Source organism: Ornithorhynchus anatinus, chromosome 4, assembly GCF_004115215.2.
Source record: "Ornithorhynchus anatinus isolate Pmale09 chromosome 4, mOrnAna1.pri.v4, whole genome shotgun sequence".
Classification (NCBI taxonomy): domain Eukaryota; kingdom Metazoa; phylum Chordata; class Mammalia; order Monotremata; family Ornithorhynchidae; genus Ornithorhynchus; species Ornithorhynchus anatinus.
This window is the reverse complement of record NC_041731.1, coordinates 134,107,953-134,130,837: the sequence shown is the minus strand read 5'-3', so window position 1 is coordinate 134,130,837 and position 22,885 is coordinate 134,107,953. Positions and strand designations below refer to the sequence as shown.

Below are 22,885 nucleotides of genomic sequence, written 5' to 3'. Positions count from 1 at the left end.
TATTATTATTAATAACAATCCTTGAGACATAATAAAGGCTTAGCAAATACCACATGGCACAGCGGGTAGAGCCCGGGCCCGGGTGTCAGAAGGTCGTGGGTTCTAATCCCGGCTCCGCCACTTACCTGCTGTGTGACCTTGGGCCAGTCACGAGAAGCAGCGTGGCTCAGTGGAAGGAGCACGGGCTTGGAGTCAGAGGTCATGAGTTCGAATCCCGGCTCTGCCACTTGTCCGCTGTGTGAGCTTGGACAAGTCACTTCTCTGGGCCTCAGGCCGCTCATCTGTAAAATGGGGATTAAGACTGGGAGCCCCCCGTGGGACAACCTGATACAACCTTGTATCTATTTCAGCGCTTAGAACAGTGCTTGGCACATAGTGAACGCTTAATAAATACCAACATTATTATTATTATTACTTCTCCGGGCCTCAGTTACCTCCTCTGTAAAATGGGGATTGAAACCGGGAGCCCCAGTTGGAACGGGGACTGTGTCCAACCCGATTTGCTTGTAGCTGCCCGAGCGCTTAGTACAGTGCCTGGCACATAGTAAGCACTTAAATCCCGTAATTATTATTATTATTATCATTCTACCAGTCTGCAGGTTGAGGGCCACTGTCCAAGAGGTTTCTCTCTTTTGAAGTCCACCCGCCCGCCCGCCCACCCGCCGACCAGTCCCCTTCTGGAAGGAAGAGGCTTTTAACGGGCGACGAAACCGGACCGTTTCCCTTCTTAGCTGTGTCCGTTTCCTCTAAGGAAAAAAAAAGGGGGTTTTCCCACCTGCCGCGTTTCCTCTCATTCCGAAAAGGCAGCGAGCTGCTGGCGGCTGACGACCGAACGTTCGCCTTCAAGCGTTCTCGGGTGAATTTCAGGGGGAGAACTGGCCTCGTGGCCTGGACGTCCCTCTTTCGGTCACCGCTGGGCACTTGGTTCCAGGGAGGGATAAAGATGATAATAATAACGTTGGTATTTGTTAAGCAAAGCACTGTTCTAAGCGCTGGGGTAAATAAAGGGTAATCAGGTTGACCCACGTGAGGCTCACAGTCTTCATCTCCACCCATCAACCGTGTGACCGTGGGCAAGTCGCTTCACTTCTCTGTGCCTCAGTTACCTCATCTGTAAAATGGGGATTAACTGGGAGCCTCACGCGGGACAACCTGATGACCCTGTGTCTCCCCCAGCGCTTAGAACGGTGCTCTGCACATAGTAAGCACTTAATAAATGCCAACATTTTATTATTGTCATTATTACTATTTATTATCATTATTAACCAGGACCCTATTCCAGGGAAGCGGCCTGGCCTAGCGGGACGAGCCTGGGAGTCAGAAGGAGCTGGGTTCTAATCCTGACTCCGCCACTTTGTTGTGTGACCGTGGGCAAGTCACCTCGCTTCTCTGTGCCTCAGTCACCTCATTTGTAAAATGGGGATTAAGACCGTGAGCCCCACGTGGGACAGGGCCTGTGTCCGACCTGATTCTCTTGTTTCTTCCCCGGTGCTCAGTACAGTGCCCGCCACACTGTAAATGCTTAACAAATATTCTAACAAAAAAAATCTGAATAGCGGGCGGTTTCTGTCACCGGTGAAATTCCTGAGGGTTGTAGAAGATGAATAAGCCGTAGAAAATTTGGATTACTCTAAACTCGGTCCCACTCCAGAGTGCGCATTTGCTCTGCCTGGGGGCTGCTGGGGAATTAGGGAACGTCTGAAAACCTAAACCTGTCTGGACACATCGGGAGGTGGTGTGGAAGGGAATGGTTGTGTGCATGTGTGCGGCATTGTATGTGCCGAGCGCCACGGCCCGTGTTTTCCTTAATGCGGAGTTAATAATGTTGGTATTTGTTAAACGCTTACTATGTGCAGAGCACTGTTCTAAGCGCTGGGGGAGATACAGGGTCATCAGGTCGTCCCACGTGGGGCTCACAGTTTTAAATCCCCAATTTACAGAGGAGGGAACTGAGGCACAGAGAAGTTAAGTGACTTGCCCACAGTCACACAGCTGACAAGTGGCAGAGCAGGGATTCGAACCTATGACCTCTGACTCCAGAGCCCGTGCTGTTTCCGCTGGAGTTCTCCAGAAGGCACGGGATCTAATCTCAGCTCGGCCACTTGCCTGCCGTGTGATCTTGGGCAAGTCACTTCACTTCTCTGGGCCTCAGTTCCCTCATCTGGAAAATGGGGATTGGCCCGGGAGACCTAGAGGCTTTTCACCAGTCTCTACCCTTTCTCCGACACTTTTTAGGGCCATCGGCCCGTCAGGGGGAACCAATTTCCGGTACTCATTTTCAGTTCCTAGTAAACAATTAATTTGCAGTACAGTATTCACTCAATAGTATTTATTTATTGAGCCCTTCTTATGTGCAGAGCACTGTACTAAGCGCTTGGAATGTACAAATCGGTAACAGATAGAGACAATCCCTGCCCTTTGACAGGCTTACAGTCTAGTCGGGGAGACAGACAAAAACAATAGCAATACCAATAAATAGAATCAAGAACCAGTAATAATAATAATGTTGGTATTTGTTAAGCGCTTACTTTGTGCAGAGCACTATTCTAAGCGCTGGGGTAGACACAGGGGAATCAAGTTGTTCCACGTGGGGCTCACAGTCTTCATCCCCATTTTACAGATGAGGTCTCTGAGGCACGGAGAAGTGAGGTGACTCGCCCACAGTCACACAGCTGACGAGTGGCAGAGCCGGGATTCGAACCCATGACCTCTGACTCCAAAGCCCGGGCTCTTTCCACTGAGCCACGCTGCTTCTCAGTACTTGTGATTGGGTCTTTTCGCCCCTCTAACGAAGGACCGGTGACAAGGTTTCCAGAGGATCCGGTCGGTTGCTTGTAACACCGTGTTCTCCTACCTACATCTCCCACCAGCGCGGTTCAGTGGAACGAGCGCGGACCTGGGAGGCAGAGGTCGTGGGTTCGAATCCCAACTCTGCCGCGGGTGACGTGGGCAAGTCGCTTCACTTCTCTGTCCCTCAGTTACCTCATCTGTAAAAGGTGTGAGCCCCACGTGGGACAACCTGATCCCCTTGTATCTTCCCCGGCGCTTAGGACAGGGCTTGGCGCATAGTAAGCGCTTAACATAGACCATCATTTTTATTAATATCTTACGTTATAACAGAAATGGCCGTCTTTCTGTTTGCTCTGAGATTTTTACGGACTGCAAGTGTGGCCACCTTTCTTTCCCTTTGGGGAAAACAAAACAACCCCAAACCAGGGGCAACTTGCTTTGAGCTCCACCGCTCTGGACTCCAGACACCCGAGCGTTTATCGAAGGCCCGTCTCCTCCTCCAAGAGGCCTTCCCCGACTGAACCCTCCTTTCCTTTGCTTCCACTCCCTTTTGCCTCACCCTGACTTGCTCCCTTTATTCATCAGCCCCGGCCCCAAAGGCGCTTATATACATGTCTGTAATTTTATTTATATTAATGTCCGTCTCCCTCTCTAGACTGTAAGCTCGCTGTGGGTAGGGAATGTGTGTATATTGTTATATGGTACTCAAGTGCTTAGTACAGTGCTTGGCACACAGTAAGCGCTCAGTAAATACGATTGACTGACCCATTCTGCCAGGCGCTGTAAGTTTTTGTTGTCTGATCTTGAGGAGGACAGAGAATTGCCCCCGGGGAAACAGGCATAATAATAATAATAATAATCGTTGGGGTTTTTAAGCGCTTATTATGGGCGAAGCACTCTACTAAGACGTGGGATGGAAACAAGCAAGTCGGGTTGGACACAGCCCCCGTCCCACATGGAGCACCCAGTCTCAATCCCCATTTTCCAGATGAGGGAACTGAGGCCCAGAGAAGTGAAGTGACTTGGCCAAGGTCACACAGCAGACAAGCGGCAGAGCCGGGATTAGATCCCGTGATCTCCCGACTCCTAGGCCTGGGCTCTAACCGCTACACCATCTCCCGCCCGGTCTGGGCTCCAGGCAGCCGTAACAAGAGGGTGAAGTCGGAATGAGTTTCACCAGCTTGACTGAGAGATGATAATGTTGGTATTTGTTAAGCGCTTACTATGTGCAGAGCACTGTTTTAAGCGCCGGGGGAGATACGGGGTCATCAGGTTGTCCCTCATGAGGCTCACAGTCTTCATCCCCATTTTACAGTTGAGGGAACTGAGGCCCAGAGAAGTGAAGTGACTTGCCCACAGTCATCCAGCTGACAAGTGGAAGAGCCGGGATTCGAACCCATGACCTCTGACTCCCAAGCCCGGGCTCTGGCCACTGAGCCGCGCTGCTTCTTGAGAGATCTGGGAGACGGGGAGGGAGGGGAAGTTGGGCCTAATGATTGAACTGAAGAGTTTGAAACTCCCAGACAATCCAAAGCAAACATTGTTTTTCAGATTTTGTCTTTTTATTTTATTTATGGGGTTTGTGGAGCACTCACTATGCGCCAGACAGTGTGCTGAGCTCCGGGCATAGATACCAGCTAATTAGGTTGGACACACTCTCTGTCCCACGTACGGTTCACGGTCCCCATCCCCATTTCACAGTTGAGGTAACCGAGGCACAGAGAAGCGAAGCGACTTGCCCAAGGTCTTCCGGCCGACGAGTGACGGAGCCGGGATTAGAACCCAGATCCTTCTGATTCCCAGGTCCGTGCTCTGTCCTCTAGGCTCTGCTGTTTCCCGGCGGGGCTTTTCGGTCTCTGGAGGCAGCCTAGCGTGGTGGAAAATTGGGGAGCGAGAAATAAATCTTGGGTTCTAGTCCTGACTCTTTCCCTGGCCTGCGTTGTGGCCTTGGGCAAGTCACGGAACCTGTCTGAGCCTCGGTTTTGTGACAGGGGGACTCTTTTCAGTCTGATTTTCCTCTGTCTAGCCCAGGGCTGAGTGCAGTGTTTAATAATTAACAAAAATAAATAACTGTGGTATTTGTTAAGCGCTTACATTGTGCCGATCACTGAACCGGGCGCTGAGGTAGATACAGTACAAGGAGATGGGACCCAATCCCTGTCCCACGTAAGGTTTAGAGTCTAAGGAAAGCAGCATTCATTCATTCAGTAGTGTTTATTGAGCGCTCACTATGTGCAGAGCACTGTACTGAGCGCTTGGAACGGACAAATGGGCAACAGATAGAGACGGTCCCCGCCCATTGACGGGCTTACGGTCTAATCGGGGGCCTTCCGCACGGCCCAAATCCCTCCCCTCCAGATCCTCTCGCTCCATCCCACCCAGCCCGGGCCTCCCCGTATCCACACCTCCTTTTCTGGGGCTGGGCTTCCCCTAACTCAGTCCGGGGGGAATAATGACAACGATGACGATGGTATTTGCGCAGCGCTTACTATGTGCCAGGCACCGTTCTGAGCGCCGGGGTGGATACCAGGTGATGGGGTCGTCCCACGTGGGGCTCACAGTCTTCATCCCCATTTTACAGAGGAGGCCACTGAGGCACAGAGAGGTTACGTGGCTTGCCCAAGGTCACACGGCACACGAGTGGCGGAGGTGGGATTAGAACCCACACCCTCCCGAGCCCGGGCTCTTGCCAGTATGGTGTAGTGGGTAGAGCACAGGCCTGGGAGTCAGAAGGTCTTAGGTTCTATTCCCGGCTCCGCCATTTGTCTGCCGTGTGACCTTGGGCAAGTCACGTCACTTCTCTGGGCCTCAGTTCCGTCATCTGTAAAATGGGGATGAAGACCGTGAGCCCCACGTGGGACGACCTGATGACCCTGTATCTCCCCCAGTGCTTAGAACGGCGTCTGACACGTAGTAAGCATTGAACAAATGCCATTATTATTATTACTATTAATATGGGGGAGGGAGAACAGGTATTTATTCCCTGTTTTTCAGTTATGATACAAGGAGACCTGGGAGTCAGAACCACCAGTAACTCCTATTCTTGGCTCCTGTGGACGATGACATTAATAATGGTATCTGTCAAGCGCTCACTACGTGCTAAGCTCCGTACTGAGGGCTGGAGTAGGTGCAAGATAATTGTCCCTGCCCCACACGCGGCTCACAGTAATGTGGAATCCCCATTTTGTAGATGAGGAAACTGAGGCACGGCGAAGGTAGAAGTTACGATCAGACCGTAAGCCCGTCAGTGGGCCGGGATTGTCTCTATCTGTTGCCGAATTGTCCATTCCAAGCGCTTAGTGCAGTGCGCTGCATGTAGTAAGCGCTCAATAAATAGGAATGAATGAATGAATAACAGGCAAGAAGCAGAGCTGACATTAGAACCCAGGTCCTCCGATTCCCAAGCCCGGGATCTTTCCACTAGGCCACGCTCCTTCTCGTCCGTCTGGAGAAGCGACAACTTTGTGGATTTAATAATAATAACAATAATAATAATAATGTTGGTATTTGTTAAGCGCTTCCTATGTGCAGAGCACTGGTCTAAGCGCTGGGGCAGATACAGGGTAATCAGGTCGTCCCACGTGAGGCTCACAGTTAATCCCCATTTTACAGATGAGGGAACTGAGGCCCAGAGAAGTGAAGTGACTTGCCCACAGTCACACAGCTGACAAGTGGCAGAGCCGGGATTCGAACCCATGACCTCTGACTCCAAAGCCCAGTCACTTTCCACCGAGCCACGCTGCTTCCCCGGGATTTGAGTCCCGATAGCTAAGCGATGCCTCTGGTCTCCACTTTCAACTTATCTAGCCAAATATTTCTCTGTCGATTCGGTCCAAGTCACCGCCTTCTCGTCCCTCCCCTCCTTTCTGCGCTCTGCGATCTTGACCTTTGTCCGGCTGATCCTTTCAGAGAGCGCCTTTCGAGCGTAGAGGCTCCTGAACGTGCGAGAGCCGAGGAAAACCCTCCCCGTCGTGTCCACCCAGGGCCCGTCCCCTCCAAGGGCGGACCGAACCGGCCGTTGTGATTTCACGGAACCCCGAGCCGAGGAAAACCCGCGCGACGGTGCTCCCCCCGTGCCCCCAAAAAAGAGAAAACCAAAAAAAGGGCGGATTTTAGCGACGGCGCGGAGGCCGGATCGGCAGGATTCGGTGGCGGGTCGGATACGCGGGTCGAACGAGAGAGGGGAGTCAAGGATGACGTCAAGGTTACGGGCTCGCGAGACGGGAAGGTCGGTGGTGCCGTCCACAGTGGCGGGAAAGTCCGGGAGAAGACGGGGTTTGGGTGGGAAGATGAGGAGCTCGGTCTCGCACACGTTAAGTTTGAGGTGACGGGAGGACGTCCAAGTAGAGATGTCTTGACGGCAGGAGGAGATGCGAGACTGGAGAGAGCGAGAGAGATGAGGGCCGGAGATGGAGATCTGGGAATCGTCGGCATCGAGGTGGTTGTTGAAGCCGTGGGAGCCGACGAGTTTTCCGAGGGAGCGGGTGGAGATGGAGAAGAGGAGGGGATCCAGAATTGAGCCTCGAGGGACCCCCAGAGATGGGGGTGGGAGGCGGAGGGGGAGCCCGCGAAAGAGACGGAGAATGAGCGGGTGGAGAGATCCCCCGTGTCACACCAAGTGTGACACCCAAGGAAGTAGGAGAAGAGAAGCAGCGTGGCTTAGTGGAAGGAGCCCGGGCTCGGGAGTCAGAGGACGTGGGTTCATTCAGTAGTATTTATTGAGCGCTTACTATGCGCAGAGCACTGTACTAAGCGCTTGGGATGAACAAGTCGGCAACAGATAGAGACGGTCCCTGCCGTCTGACGGGCTCACGGTCTGATCGGGGGAGACGGAGAGACGAGAACGATGGCGATAAATAGAGTCGAGGGGAAGAACATCTCGTAAAAACGACGGCGACTAAATAGAATCGAGGCGATGTCCATTTCATTAACAAAATAAATAGGGCGGGTTCTAATCCCGGCTCTGCCCTTTATCAGCTGTGTGACTTGGGGCAAGTCACTTCACTTCTGTGGGCCTCAGTTTCCTCATGTGGACAATGGGGATGAAGACTGGGAGCCCCACCTGGGACAACCTGATCACCTTATATCTCCCCCAGAGCTTAGAACAGTGCTTGGCACATATTAAGTGCTTAACAGATACCATCATTATTATTATTAAGAGGCAATGAGGGCTTGCTAGCAGAGGCCCTGTCAGGGGCCCGTTGTCGGGCCTCTATCTGTCGCCGAATCGTACATTCCAGGCGCTCAGTACAGTGCTGCGCACACAGTAAGCGCTCGATAAACACGAGCGAATGAATGAGTCCGCCCCGTCGGGTTCCGGATTTGGCGGCGGCTCCGGCGCAGACGCCTGATCCGTCCCGTCCCCCGGGGGCACGGCGGGCCCGCCTCCTCGGTCGGGACTGGAGAGTGGCCGGGAGAAAATCCGATGCCTTTGATAATCCCTCTGGGAAAAGCAAACAAACAGACGGACGGGGAGCCCTACCGGTTGCCGCCGGGTGTCGGGAGCGGGGATTTGCCCAAACCTGTGCGGGGCACTCACGTGAGTGGGAGTTATTTCAACGCCAGGCTCTTCCTGGCACCGTGCTGGCACCCCGGATTCAGCCTGGCCGGGGAGGGCGGCGCTTGGCCTTCTTCCCTTCGCTGGAAATGACGACTAGCGTCCGTGGTCTGCAGCGTGGCTCAGTGGCAAGAGCCCGGGCTTGGGAGTCAGAGTTCGTGGGTTCGAATTCCGGCTCTGCCACTCGTCAGCTGTGTGACTGCGGGCGAGTCACTTCACTTCTCTGGGCCTCGCTTCCCTCGTCTGGAAAATGGGGATTAACCGTGAGCCTCACGTGGGACGACCCGATGACCCTGTATCTCTCCCAGCGCTTAGAACGGTGCTCTGCACATAGTAAGCGCTTAACAGATACCAACATTATTATTATTATTATTATAAGCACTTCCTCGGGACTGAACGATAATAATGATGATATCTGTTAAGCCCTTACTATGTCCAAAGCACTTGCGGGGGGAATACAAGGTGATAAGGTTGGCCCACGTGGGCCTCACGGTCTTCATCCCCATTTTACAGATGAGGGAACCGAGGCCCAGAGAAGAAGAAGAATAATAATGTCGGTATCTGTTAAGCGCTTACTATGTGCAGAGCACTGTTGTAAGCGCTGGGGGAGATACAGGGTCATCAGGTCGTCCCACGTGGGGCTCACGGTCTTCATCCCCGTTTTACAGATGAGGTCACTGGGGCCCAGAGAAGTGAAGTGGCTTGCCCACAGTCACACAGCTGACAGGTGGCAGAGCCGGGATTTGAACCCGTGACCTCTGACTCCCAAGCCCCTCCTCTTTTCACTGAGCCACGCTCTTGCCGAGTGACCTGCCCCCAGTCACACAGCTGGCAAGCGGCGGGGCCGGGATTAGAATAATGATAATGATAATGTTGGTATTTAAGCGGTTACTGTGTGCCGAGCCCTATTCTAAGCGCTGGGGGAGATACGGGGTCATCAGGTTGTCCCCCGTGGGGCTCACGGTCTTCATCTCCGTTTTCCAGATGAGGGAAACCGAGGCCCAGAGAAGTGAAGTGACTTGCCCCAAGTCACCCAGCTGACGAGCGGCGGAGCCGGGATGAGAACCCATGTCCTGTGACTCCCAAGCCGCTGCTTGTTATATCCCGATCCTTCGGGCCGCCGGCCCCCGGGGGGTTCGGGAGGGGGTCTGAGAAGGAAGTCCGGCGGGCGGGGAATGCCCCGCTGATTTTCCCCTCGCTCCCGCCTCTCCAGCGGCCAGACCGGTAGAACCCGGACCGGGACCTACGCCACGGGTTTTCCTTCCACTCCTACTTCCTCCTTCTCCGTCCCCTCCCCTCCTGCCAGGGCTTCGGACTCCCAGCCCGGGGCTCTGTCCCCAAGACGACATCATCGTCATCATAACGTTGGTATTTGGTAAGCGCTTACTATGTGCAGAGCACCGCTCTAAGCGCTGGGGGGGGGGGGATGCAGGATCGTCGGCTTGTCCCACGCGAGGCTCCCAGTCTTCATCCCCATTTTACAGAGGAGGGAACTGAGGCCCAGAGAAGTGAAGTGACTTGCCCACAGTCACACAGCTGACAGGCGGCAGAGCAGCTGGGATTCGAACCCACGACCTCTGGCTCCCAAGCCCGGGCTCTTTTCACTGAGGCATCATCATTAAGACATCATCATCATAATAATAATGATGGCATTTGTTCAGCGCTTACTATGTGCCGAGCACTACTCTAAGCACTGGGTGATAATAACAATAATAAGCGGTCTTGTTTTGGTCCGTCCGTCTCCCCCGATTAGACCGTGAGCCCGTCGGTGGGCAGGGACGGTCTCTATCTGTTGCCGAGTTGTCCATTCCGAGCGCTTAGTACAGTGCTCTGCACGTAGTAAGCGCTCAATACATACTATTGAATGAATGAATAACGATGGCATCTGGTAAGCGCTTACTACGTGCGAAGCACTGTTCTACGCGCTGGGGGGGGGATAGAAGGTGATGAGCTTGTCCCACGTGGGGCTCACGGGCTTCATCCCCATTTTCCAGATGAGGTCACTGAGGCCCAGAGAGGTTAAGTGACTTACCCCAAGTCTCACAGCTGACAAGCGGAGGAGCCGGGATTAGAACCCACGACCTCTGACTCCCGAGCCCGGGCTCTTTCCGCTGAGCTACGCTGCTTCTCAAATCGTGGCTCAGTAGAGAGGCAGCGTGGCTCAGTGGAAAGAGCATGGGCTTTGGAGTCAGAGGTCGTGAGTTCGAATCCCAGCTCGGCCACTTGTCAGCTGTGTGATTTTTGGGCAAGTCCCTTCACTTCTCTGTGCCTCAGTTACCTCATCTGGAAAATGGGGATGAAGACTGGGAGCCCCACGTGGGACAACCTGATTCCCCTGTGTCTACCCCGGCGCTTAGAACAGTGCTCGGCACATAGTAGGCGCTTAACCAATACAAACATTATTAAGTCACTTCACTTCTCTGGGCCTCAGTTCCCTCATCTGTAAAATGAGGATTGAGACTGTGAGTCGCACGTGGGACAGGGACCGTGTTGTCCAACCCAATTTGCTTGTATCCACCCCAGCGCTTAGTACAGTGCCTGGCCCATAGTAAGCCCTTAACAAATACCATAAATATTAGTATTCTAGTCCAGTGCTCTGCACACAGTAAGCACTCAATAAATGCGCCGGATCGATTGTAACGTTCATTTAGTCATTCATTGCAATTATTGAGCGCTTACTGCGTGCAGAGCACTGTACTGAACGCTTGGGAGGGGAAACAGACACGTTTCCCTGCCCACAGGGAGCTTAGAGTCTAAGCTCAGAAGCAGCGTGGCTCAGTGGAAAGAGCCCGGGCTTGGGAGTCACAGGTCATGGGTTCGAATTCCGGCTCTGCCTCTTGTCAGCTGAGTGACTGTGGGCAAGTCACTTCGCTTCTCTGGGCCTCAGTTCCCTCAGCTGGAAAATGGGGATGAAGGCTGTGAGCCCCACGTGGGACAACCTGATGACCTTGTAATAGTAATAATAATGTTGGTATCTGTTAAGCGCTTACTATGTGCCGAGCACCGTTCTAAGCGCCGGGGTAGGCACAGGGGAATCAGGTTGTCCCACGTGGGGCTCACGGTCTTCATCCCCATTTTCCAGATGAGGTCACTGAGGCCCAGAGAAGTGAAGTGACTCGCCCACAGTCACACAGGCGACAAGTGGCAGAGCCGGGATTCGAACCCATGACCTCTGACTCCCAAGCCCATGCTCTTTCCACTGAGCCACGCTGCTTCCCAGCGCTTAGAGCAGTGCTTGGCACACAGTAAGCGCTTAACAAATACCAACATTATTATTAGAGGAGGGCAGGCGATGAGCGCAAAGGCCGCGCGGGTCGCCGCTCGCCGAGTCGACCGCTTCCGGCCTCGCGGATGTTTCTCGGCGTGGGAGTCGCGCGGCCGCCCGGCCGCGGCGATGCCCGTGACCCTGGCACCGCACGCTCTCGCACTCACTCCCCGGTCGAAGCCGGCCTCAACTGTGCCGCCGAGCCACTTCCCGCTCGCCCAAAGGGCACGGGGTGGTTTGGTCGGGTTGGCAGTCAGTGAGTGGTATTTATGGAGCGCGTACTGAGTGCCGAGCACCGAACTGAGCGTTTAGAAGAGTAGAATGAACCAATAAACGGACACATTCCCTGCCCACAGTGAGCTTACGGGCTAGGGGAGCAGCGCGGCTCGGTGGAAAGAGAACGGACTTGGGAGTCAGAGGTCATGGGTTCGAATCCCGGCTCCGCCGCTTGTCAGCTGTGTGACTGTGGGCAAGTCACTTGGCTTCTCTGGGCCTCAGTTGCCTCGACTCTAAAATGGGGACGAAGACTGTGAGCCTCCCGTGGGACAACCCGATGACCCTGTATCCCCCCCCCCCCCAGCGCTTAGAACAGTGCTCTGCACATAGTAAGCGCTTAACAAATACCAACATTAAAGGGGGAGACGGACGGGAATAGAAATAAAGAAATCACAGCTACGGACGTAAGAGGTGTGGGACCGGGCGGGGGGTTGAATAAAGAGAAGAAGTGGAGGCCACGCAGAAGGGAGTGGGAGAAGAGGAAAGGAGGGCTGAGTCAGGGAAGGCCTCTTGGAGGAGGTGGGCCTTCAGTAAGTGCTCAGTACAGTGTTAAACGCTGAGTACAGTGCTTGGCACGCGGTAAGCGCTCAATAAATATGATTAAATGAATGAAAAAGGCTTTGAAGTTGGGTTGAGTGGTGGTCTGTCTGTGGGAAGAAGCACAGTGGCCTGGGAGTCAGAAGGTCATGGGTTCTAATCCTGCTCCGAACTTGTCTGCTGCGGGACCTTAGGCGAGTCACTTCACTTCTCTGGGCCTCAGTTCCCTCATCTGGAAAATGAAGATTGAGATTGTGAGCTCCATATGGGACAGGGTCTGTGTCCAACCTGATTTGCTCGTTTCCACCCCAGCGCTTAGTAGAGAAGCGGCGCGGCTCCGTGGAAACAGCCCGGGCTGGGGAGTCAGAGGTCGTGGGTTCGAATCCCTGCTCCGCCGCTCATTAGCTGTAATGACTTTAAGCAAGTCACTTGACTTCTCTGGGCCTCCGTTCCCTCATCCGGAAAACGGGGATGAAGACTGGGAGCCCCACGTGGGACAACCTGATGACCCTGTATCCACCCCAGCGCTTAGAGCGGCGCTCTGCACGTAGTAAGCGCTTAACAAATACCAACATCATTATTCATCCCAGCTCCGCCACTTGTCAGCTGGGTGACTTTGGGCAAGTCACTTCACTTCTCTGTGCCCTTCTCGATTCCTTCATCTGGAAAATGGGGATGAAGACCGGGAGCCCCACGCGGAGCAATCCGATAACGGTGGATCTAGCCCAGTGCTGAGAACAGCGCTTGGCACATAGTAAGCGCTTAAAAAAAATACCAAAATTATCGTTATTACAGTGCCTGGTACGTAGTAAGCACTTAACAGATCCCAGAATTATGATTATATGGGAAGGGAGGGCGTTCCAAGCGGGGCTAGGGTTGTCCCTCACCCTCGTGCCTTCTGAAAGGGGGTGGTCGGGGGTCCCGTCTTGGAGCATCAGGACACTCTCCCTCCCACGCTGTCGTTGTCCACGTACAGAATCCCCCGGGTGGGTCGGTGGGCCCGGAGGGACGAGCGGAGGCCCGTGTGGGCCGTCAGCAGCTGCAGTAAGAAGCAGCGCGGCTCAGTGGCAAGAGCCCGGGCTTGGGAGTCAGAGGTCATGGGTTCTAATCCCGCCCCGCTGGGTGACTGTGGGCAGGTCACTTCACTTCTCTGGGCCTCAGTGACCTCATCTGCCAAACTGCGAGCCCCTCGGGGGACAACCTGATTACCGGGTATCTCCCCCAGCGCTTAGAACGGTGCTTGGCACATAGTAAGCGCTTAACAAATACCAGCGTTATTATCATTATTATTTATTGAGTGCCTACTCTGCACAGAGCACTCTAATAATAATAATAATTGTGGTTTTTGTTAAGTGCTTACCGTGTGTCAGACACTGCACTAAGTGCTGGGGTGGAAACAAGCACATCCATTCATTCACTCGCATTTATTGAGCACTTACTGGGTGAAGAGCGCTGTACTAAGCGCTTGGGAAAGCACAACCCAACAATAAACATTCTCTTCCCAATAAAGAGAGAAGCAGCGTGGCTCAGTGGAAAGAGCCCGGGCTTGGGAGTCATAGGTCATGGGTTCGAATCCCGGCTCTGCCACTTGTCAGCTGGGTGACTGTGGGCAAGTCACTTCACTTCTCTGGGCCTCGGTTCCCTCATCTGTAAAATGGGGATTAACTGTGAGCCGCACCTGGGACAACCTGATGACCCTGTATCCACCCCAGCGCTTAGAACAGTGCTCTGCACATAGTAAACGCTTAACAAATACCAACATCACATTCCCTTGGACACAGTCCTTGTCCCACGTGGGGCTCACAGTCTCAGTCCCCATTTTGCGATGAGGTAAATGAGGCCCAGAGAAATGAAGCGACTTGCCCAAGGCCACACAGCAGACGAGTGGTGGGATTAGAACCCACGACCTCTGACTCCCAAGCCCGGGCTCTTCCCACTAAGCCACGCTGCTTTTGGGTAGGGCTCTGCCTGGAGTAAGCACTCAATAAATGGGATTGATCGAGAAAACCATACGATAGATACGATCCCTGCCCACTGGGAGGTTAAAGTCCCGAGAAAAGAGAGGCATACGCTGTGCCGAGCACCAAGAAAACGCAGAGGAAAGACGTGACATTTGATCGGCTCCCAAGGAGCTCATACTCTCTTGGGGAGACAAACCTCAAATTATTTACAAATATTTAGGACTCGAGTTGGCTGAACTTCCTAATGCAAACTTGGCCCGAGGGGAATGGAGAGCAATGATTTTGCTTGGATTTTTGTGGTCAAACCCACAGTTCTTCTTCTTCTTCTTCTTATTATGGTATTTGTTAATAAATAAGTTGGGGTGCGTAGGCATTGGGGCCTTTTTTTAACCTGTGATTTATTCATTTACTTCCATTGATGTAAGTTTCCCCCTCGAGACAGTGAGCTCGTTGTGGGCAGGGAACATATAATAATAATGTTGGTATTTGTTAAGCACTTACTATGTGCAGAGCACCGTTCTAAGCGCTGGGGGAGATACGGGGTCATCGGTTTGTCCCACGTGAGGCTCACGGTCTTCAGCCCCATTTTACGGATGAGGGCACTGAGGCACAGAGAAGTGAAGTGACTCGCCCACAGTCACCCAGCAGAGCCGGGAGTCGAACCCACGACCTCAGACTACCAAGCCCGGGCTCTTTCCACTGAGCCACGCACGTGTCTACCGACTAGGCCGATTAAGAATGTGAACCCCTTGTGGGACAGGGACTGTGTCCAACCTGATTAATTTCTAGCCAACCCAGCACTTAGAACAGTGCTTGGCACATAGTAAACACTTAAGTACCGTAACTGTTGTCATCATTATTATTATTGGATAATACAAGCTAATCAGATGAGACACAGCCCCTGTCCCACGAGGGGCTCACCATCGAAGAGGGAGGGGGAAGGGAGACATTTTCCCAATTTTACTGATGGGGAAACTGAGGGCGTAGAGAAACAAGTCCCCCAACTTTAGTCTGCTGAAGCTGGGTTTGCGGGGCTAAGAGCCCGGGCTTGGGAGTCAGAGGTCGTGGGTTCTAACCCCGGCTCCGCCGCTTGCCAGCTGTGTGACTTTGGGCAAGTCACTTTCATTCATTCATTCATTCAGTAGTATTTATTGAGCGCTTACTAGGTGCAGAGCACCGTACTGAGCGCTTGGAATGAACAAGTCGGCAACAGATAGAGACGGTCCCCGCCGTCTGACGGGCTTACGGTCTGATCGGGGGAGACGGACGGACGAGAACGATGGCACTTCACTTCTCTGTGCCTCAGTGACCTCATCTGTCAAATGGGGATGAAGACTGTGAACCTCACATGGGACACCCTGATGACCCTGTATCTCCCCCAGCGCTTAGAGCGGTGCTCTGCACATAGTAAGTGCTTAACAAATACCAACATTATTATTATTATTATTATTATTGTTCAGGGCAGGACTAGACCCTCCAGCATCGTGGTGGGCAAGGAATGGGTTTTGTCCTCTCCCAAGCACTTAGTACAGTATTTTGCAGGAAGCGCTCAATAAATACCACTGAAGTAATAAATGAACGGGTGCCTCTTCCCAACTGCTTTTTGGCTGGAGGGTGGGGAAAGTCAGTTCCACAGGAACCCAGACGAGGGAAGCTTCTGTTTCCTTTGCTTTTCTAGAATGTTCTCACTGGTCGTTCCTCATTCATTCCTTCAGTTGCATTTATTGAGCGCTTACTGTGTGCACAGTTCCACAGGAACCCAGACGAGGGAAGCTTCTGTTTCCTTTGCTTTTCTAGAATGTTCTCACTGGTCGTTCCTCATTCATTCCTTCAGTTGCATTTATTGAGCGCTTACTGTGTGCACAGCGCTGTAATGATGATGGTATATTTTTTATAATAATAATGATGGTATTTGTTAAGCGCTTACTATTTGCCAAGCACCGTTCTAAGCGCAGGGGGAGATACAAGGTGATCAGGTTGTCCCACGTGGGGCTCCCGGTCTTCATCCCCATTTTCCAGATGAGGTCACTGAGGCCCGGAGAGGTGAAGTGACTTGCCCAAAGTCACACAGCTGACAGGCGGCGGAGCCGGGATTTGAACCCATAATGACAATAATAATGTTGGTATTTGTTCAGCGCTTACTCTGTGCAGAGCACTGTTCTAAGCGCTGGGCAAGATACAGAGTCATCAGGTTGTCCCACGTGAGGCTCACAGTTAATCCCCCTTTTCCAGATGAGGTCACTGAGGCCCGGTGAAGTGAAGTGACTTGCCCAAAGTCGCCCAGCTGACAAGCGGCGGAGCTGGGATTCGAACCCATGACTTCTGACTCCCCAGCCCTGGCTCTTTCCACTGAGCAGGCCCAGGCGTTATCCATTAAGCCGTGAGGCTTCTCTAGAAGCGTGTCAGGTTAATGGTTTCCATGTTCACTGGCCATCATCTGGCTCGGGAGATTTGAGCGTGAGCTCCTAATAATGGTGGTATTGGTTAATAATAATAATGTTGGTATTTGTTAAGCGCTTACTATGTGCAGAGCACTGTTGTAAGCTCTGGGGTAGATACAGGGTCATCAGGTTGTCCCACATGAGGCTCACACTAAGCGCTTACTATGTACCGACCACTGTTCTAAGCACTGGGGTTGGTACGGGATGATCAGGTCCAACAGTCTAAGTAGGAGGGGGATTAGGTACTGAATCCCCATTTTGCGAATGAGAAAACTGAAGCCCGGAGAAGGGAAGTAATAATAATAATTATGGTATTTGTTAAGCGCTCACTATAATAATGTTGGTCTTTGTTAAGCGCTTACTCTGTGCAGAGCACTGTTCTAAGCGCTGGGGGAGATACAGGGTCATCAGGTTGTCCCACTTGAGGCTCCCAGTCTTCATCCCCATTTTACAGATGAGGTCAGTAAGGCACAGAGAAGCGACGTGACTTGCCCACGGTCACGCAGCTGCCAAGAGACAGAGCCGGAATTAGAACCCATGACCTCTGACTCCCAAGCCCGGGCTCTTTCCACTGAGCCACGCTGCTTCCTTTAATGGGTAGGTGAATACACTTTTCCAAAATTAGAATAAAGCCACCTACTCCTAATTCGAGGCTGGATTCACTGTTTTGGGTCTTTGGTTCGGTTTTCTCTTTTCTCCCTCCCTCTGATGGCCTTTGGATTTGTTCCGTGGTTCAACTGTATTTATTGAGCACTCTGCGCAGAGTACTCTAATAATGATAATGATGGTATTTGTTAAGCGCTGTGGGCCAAACACTGTTCTAAACACTGGGGTGGATACCAGGTCATCGGGTTGTCCCACGTGGAGCTCACGGTCTTCATCCCCATTTTAGAGATGAGCGAACTGAGGCCCAGAGATGTGACTTACCCACAGTCACACAGCTAAGGGGCGGAGACAGGATCAGAACCCACAACCTTTCACTCCCAAGCCCGGGCTCTTGCCAATAAAGACTAAAAAATGTGAGCCCCACGTGGGACAATCTGATTCCCCTGTGTCTACCCCAGCGCTTAGAACAGTGCTCTGCACAGAGTAAGCGCTTTACAAATACCATTATTACTATTATCGTTATTATCGCAGTCGTCCACGGCCAAGGACGGCGAGAGCAGCAACTCCGACCATCTCTCAGACTATCAGAAATTAGACGATGTCGACACGAGAAAATTCCACAGATGGTAATAATAATAACGATGGTGCTTGTTAAGCGCTTACCATGTGCCGAGCACCGTTCTAAGCGCTGGGGGAGATACGAGGTCATCAGGTCGTCCCACGAGGGGCTCCCGGTCTTCATCCCCCTTTTCCAGATGAGGTCACTGAGGCCCAGAGAAGTGAAGTGACTGTGCCCGAAGTCACACAGCTGATAAGTGGCAGAGTCGGGATTAGAACCCAAGACCTCTGACTCCCAAGCCCGGGCTCTTGCCACCGAAAGACGCTGCGCAGAGCCCTCTGTTCGGGCTTGTAGTATCTAAGCTCAGTCTACGGTTGATTTTTTTTCAACTGCAACTGCCTAGATTGAGTTTCAGTGGCGTCCCTCTGCCTGATTGCTGATGGTTGAGGTCGATCGGCGAGGTCGAGGAGCGGCGTGGCCTCCCCCCGCAGCCCTGCGAGTCAAAAGGACCTGGGTTCTAGTCCCGGCTCCGCCCCTTGCTTGCTCCGTGACCTTGGGCAAGTCACTTCGAGAAGCAGCGTGGCTCAGTGGAAAGAACACGGGCTGGGCAGGCAGAGGTCATGGGTTCAAATCCCGGCTCCGCCGCTTGTCAGCTGTGTGACTCTGGGCGAGTCACTTCGCTTCTCTGGGCCTCAGTTGCCTCAACTGTAAAATGGGGATGAAGACTGTGAGCCTCACGTGGGACAACCTCATTACCTTGTATCTCCCCCAGCGCTTAGAACAGTGCTCTGCGCATAGTAAGCGCTTAACAAATACCAACATTATTATTATCAGTTAGACTGCGAGCCCGTCAGTGGGCAGAGATTGTCTCTTTCTGTTGCCGAATTGTCCATTCCCAGCGCTTAGTACAGTGTCTCCCCCCTTCCCTTTCCTCCTCCCCCTCTCCCATCCCACCCCCTCAGCACTGTACTCGTCCGCTCGACTGTATATATCTTTACCACCCTATTTATTTTGTTTATTTTGTTTAATGAGATGTACATCACCCTGATTCTATTTAGTCGCCATTGTTTTTACGAGATGTTCTTCCCCTTGACCCTATTTATTGCCATCGTTCTTGTCTGCCCGTCTCCCCCGATGAGACCGTAAGCCCGTCAAAGGGCAGGGACCGTCTCTATCTGTTGCCGACTTGTTCATTCCAAGCGCTTAGTACAGTGCTCTGCACATAGTAAGCGCTCAATAAATACGATTGAATGAATGAATGAATGAATGATTCACTTTTCTGTGCCTCAGTTCCCTCATCCGTAAAATGGGGATGACGACTGCGAGCCCCATGTGGGACGTGGACTGTGTCCAACCTGATCAGCTTGTATCTACCCCAGCGCCTAGACCAGTCCTTGGCACATAGTAAGCACCTAACAAACACCATTTATAAAAACTGGTAGATTAGCATGGGTCCAAAAGAAAGGAAAAAGCATTTCACGGTCGGGGAATTGAGGCGGGGGAGTTGACACGTGTACATTTGAGTCTTTTCCAGACTGTGCTTCGTTATGGGGGTCAAGGCTCCGAACTCCAGCTCTGGTCCCGATCCCCTGCGACTCTCAGTACTATTTACCGAGCGCTTACTCTGCACTGAGTACGACAGAGCTGACAGACGTGATCCCCGCCCAAAATCATCTTATAGAAAGGGGCAATTTAGCTCTCTGGACCTTAGTTTTCCCATCTGGGAAATGGAAACAGTATCGCCTTTTGGCGGATTAAATGAAATATTCATTCATTCATTCAATAGTATTTATTGAGCGCTTACTATGTGCAGAGCACTGTACTAAGCGCTTGGAATGGACAAATCGGTAACAGATAGAGACAGTCCCTGCCCTTTGACCGGCTAACGGTCTAATCGGGGGAGACGGACAGACAAGAACAATAGCAATCTTTGGGGTATTTTTAAGGAGAAAAGTGCTTTATAAAACCGAAGTATTATTGCCACCTCGTACGCTCTCTCTCTTTCTCTCTCCACCTGGTCACATTACAACTTGCTAGGACTTGTGAAAAGTATTTGAGTATTAAGATCTGCACACAACAGCTCAAGGTCTTGTAACCAAAAATACGTGAGCCTGAGGTCTGCAGAGGTGACTAACTGATTCAGGCCCTTCTTAGGGCAGGAGACGGAGGCTGAGGAAGTTTGCCCTTTGAGGGGAAATTGATTCTTTTAAGTGGCTATATTAATATCTCACCTTCGTGCCCGAGGTCCCATTTTTCTTCTTTTCTCCCCGCCTCGGAACGTTTCATGTTTAGGTTTTTTTGCTTTTTGCTCTAACCTAAAAGCTTAAAGGATGAAGGAAATACAAGACTGAATATTCATCACCGCTAAGTATGTTATTCAGTTTTTAGGAGTATCAAAAACAGCCATTCCCTGGTCTTCAAAGGAAATACTTGTCTTTGTGCCGGCAACCCTCAAGAAGTTTCTTTTAAGCTGAGGTGAAAAGAGAAACCTCCCACATTTCGTCGGCACCCTTCCTCCCTCCCCGCCTCCGTCTGCCCTGTGACCTTTGAATAAAGTTGTAATGTAATGGCTTTAGATTTAATGTGCAAGTTAGCGCAGAGTGAACGCTGGGGAAGCGGCAAGTGGCAAGAACCCGGGCCTGGGAGTCAGAGGTCGTGGGTTCTAATCCCGGCCCCACCCCGCTTGTCGCTCTGCGACCGTGGGCAAGTCGCTTATCTTCTCTGTGCCTCAGTGACCTCATCTCTAAAATGGGGATTAAGACTGTGAGCCTCACGTGGGGCAACCTGATTACCACCCCAGGGCTTAGAACAGAGCTTGGCACAGTGCTCGGCACATAGTAAGTACTGAAATACCATCATTATTATTCTTATTATCGACACACAGTAAGCGCTTAACCAATTCATAATTATAATTATGCTGGAGTTGAGCGACCGTTTCCAAACAGAAATGTTTTTAGGGAGAAGTTGCAGAGAAGCGGTGCTGCTGGTGGATAGCGCACCGGCCCGGGCATCGGAGGACCTGGGTTCTAATCCCGGTTGCGCCACTTGCCTGTTGTATGACCTTGGGCAAGTCACTTAACCTCTCTGTGCTTACGTTACCTCTTCTGTAAAACGGGGATCAAGACCGCGAGCCCCGTGCGGCATAAGGACTGTGACTCTGGCCCGATTATCTCGTTCGTACCCCAGTGCGTAGTACAGTGTTTGGTGCAGAGTAAGGACTGATAGCCTCATATCCACTCCAGCGCTTAGAGCAGTGCTGGGCATGAAGTAAGCACTTAACAAATACCATCATTATTCATTATTATTAACAAATATCATTAAAAGAGAAGGAGCAGGGAGGGGAGGGGAGAGGCAGAGTTTCTGACTTCAGTCTAGTTTTAACTGAGGACTCAACTAAATAATAAACAGCACCCCAAAGTGAGGTTTTACGGTTTGCTGTTAACTTTTTGTTTTGCCTCCGATCTGGCTTTAACTTTCCATTTACTACAAAAGAGAAACTAAATGCAGTATTGACTTGGAAACTTTAAGTCTCTTGATTTCAGAGGTTTGCATAATTTCCAATGCTCTGAGACGGCCCAAGTCACCGATAGAAGCTCCCTCTCAATGCCTTCGTATATCCCGCTGCTCTCCTTCCACCTTGTAAACCAAACAAGTTCAGCTTGTGATTTCCCCGTCACCTCAGCCGTGCTCTCGGAAACGCGAATTGAAAAATGTTTAGAGGGACCAAGAAGACCGACGAGGCCCTTCATCACCGTCAGACGCGGCGGGCGCCCGATCAATCGATCGGTGGTATTTACGATGCAACGGAATTGATGTTCCCGGCCCACCGGGAGCTTACCGTCTAGAGAATCTCTGGCAAGTTTCTGGTCCTTCCAACTCCCCCTTTTCCCCTTTTTTTTTTATGGTATTTAAGCGCTTACACTGTGCCAGACGCTGTCCTGAGCACCGGGGTAGATACAAGCTGATCAATTTTGGACACAGCCCATGTCCCGTGTGGGTCTCACGGTCTTAAACGCCATTTCCCTGATGAGGTAACGGAGGCCCAGAGAAGTGAAGTGACTTGCCTGAGGTCACTCAGCAGACAAACGGCTTATCCCGGAATTAGAACCCAGGGGTGGGAACGTCAATTCTGTTACGTCATAAATACCACCGATCGATCGATTGGGCGCCCACAGCGTCTGACGGTGACGAAGGGCCTCGTCGGCACGGTCTTCTTGGTCCTTCTAAACATTTTTCCCAGGCCCGGGCGCTAGCCACTAGGCCACGCTGCTTCTGGGCGACGCTTCCAGAATTGTTGGGCCTCCAGGACCCCGTGAAGAGGCTCTGTGGGCGATTCCCCTCGCGTCTCTCCTTCTGCCTCAAGCAGCCGTTGGCGTTCGGGGAGAAACGGTGGCTGGCACGATGGTAGGTAGCCGGCTTTCTTCAGGCAAAGGCCTGTGGTGTTGGATGCCAAGGCTGCCTGCCTGGCAGAGGGTGGGGGAGGCGGAGGGCTTTGATGACTGTGTTTTGTCGAGGCCGGCCTACGTGGTTCTTTCCAGACCAGGCCTCTAAAAGTGGGGGAGTTTGGGGAGGCAGGAAGTCGAAAACCCAAAAGACAACAGAGATCCCTCGCTCGGTGCAAGTGGAAAACTGTTTTTGGGTGGTAACGATTCGAGCCGGGTTGCCTCGTGGCAGCCCCGGAGAAGCAGGCTGATGGTGGAGCTTGAGGCCAAATTTGAGGGGGTGGGGGAATGAGAGAGGGCCCCAGAGCCCTTCTACACCTTTATCCGTAAGGACAGAAACATCAATAATAATAATAATAATGATGGTATTTGTTAGGCACTTACTGTGTGGCAAGCACTGTTCCAAGCGCTGGGGTCGACACGAGGTCATCGGGTTTTCCCACGTGGCGCT

At 52.2% G+C, this 22,885-nt stretch overlaps 1 protein-coding gene across 3 annotated transcripts in view; it reads left to right on the top strand.

The window, feature by feature from the left end:
- SH3BP2 (SH3 domain binding protein 2) overlaps positions 1–22,885 on the top strand; it is a 128,275-nt gene that overhangs the window by 13,114 nt on the left and 92,276 nt on the right. Inside the window, exon 1 of one of the 3 annotated variants that reach the window (XM_029064038.2) lies at positions 22,202–22,396. The exons of the other annotated variants lie outside the window; for them this stretch is intronic. Coding sequence (XP_028919871.1) covers positions 22,394–22,396 — 3 coding nt within the window. The 5' untranslated portion in view covers positions 22,202–22,393. Of the gene's footprint in view, positions 1–22,201; positions 22,397–22,885 lie in introns of those variants that run through there. 3 annotated transcript variants of the gene reach the window in all.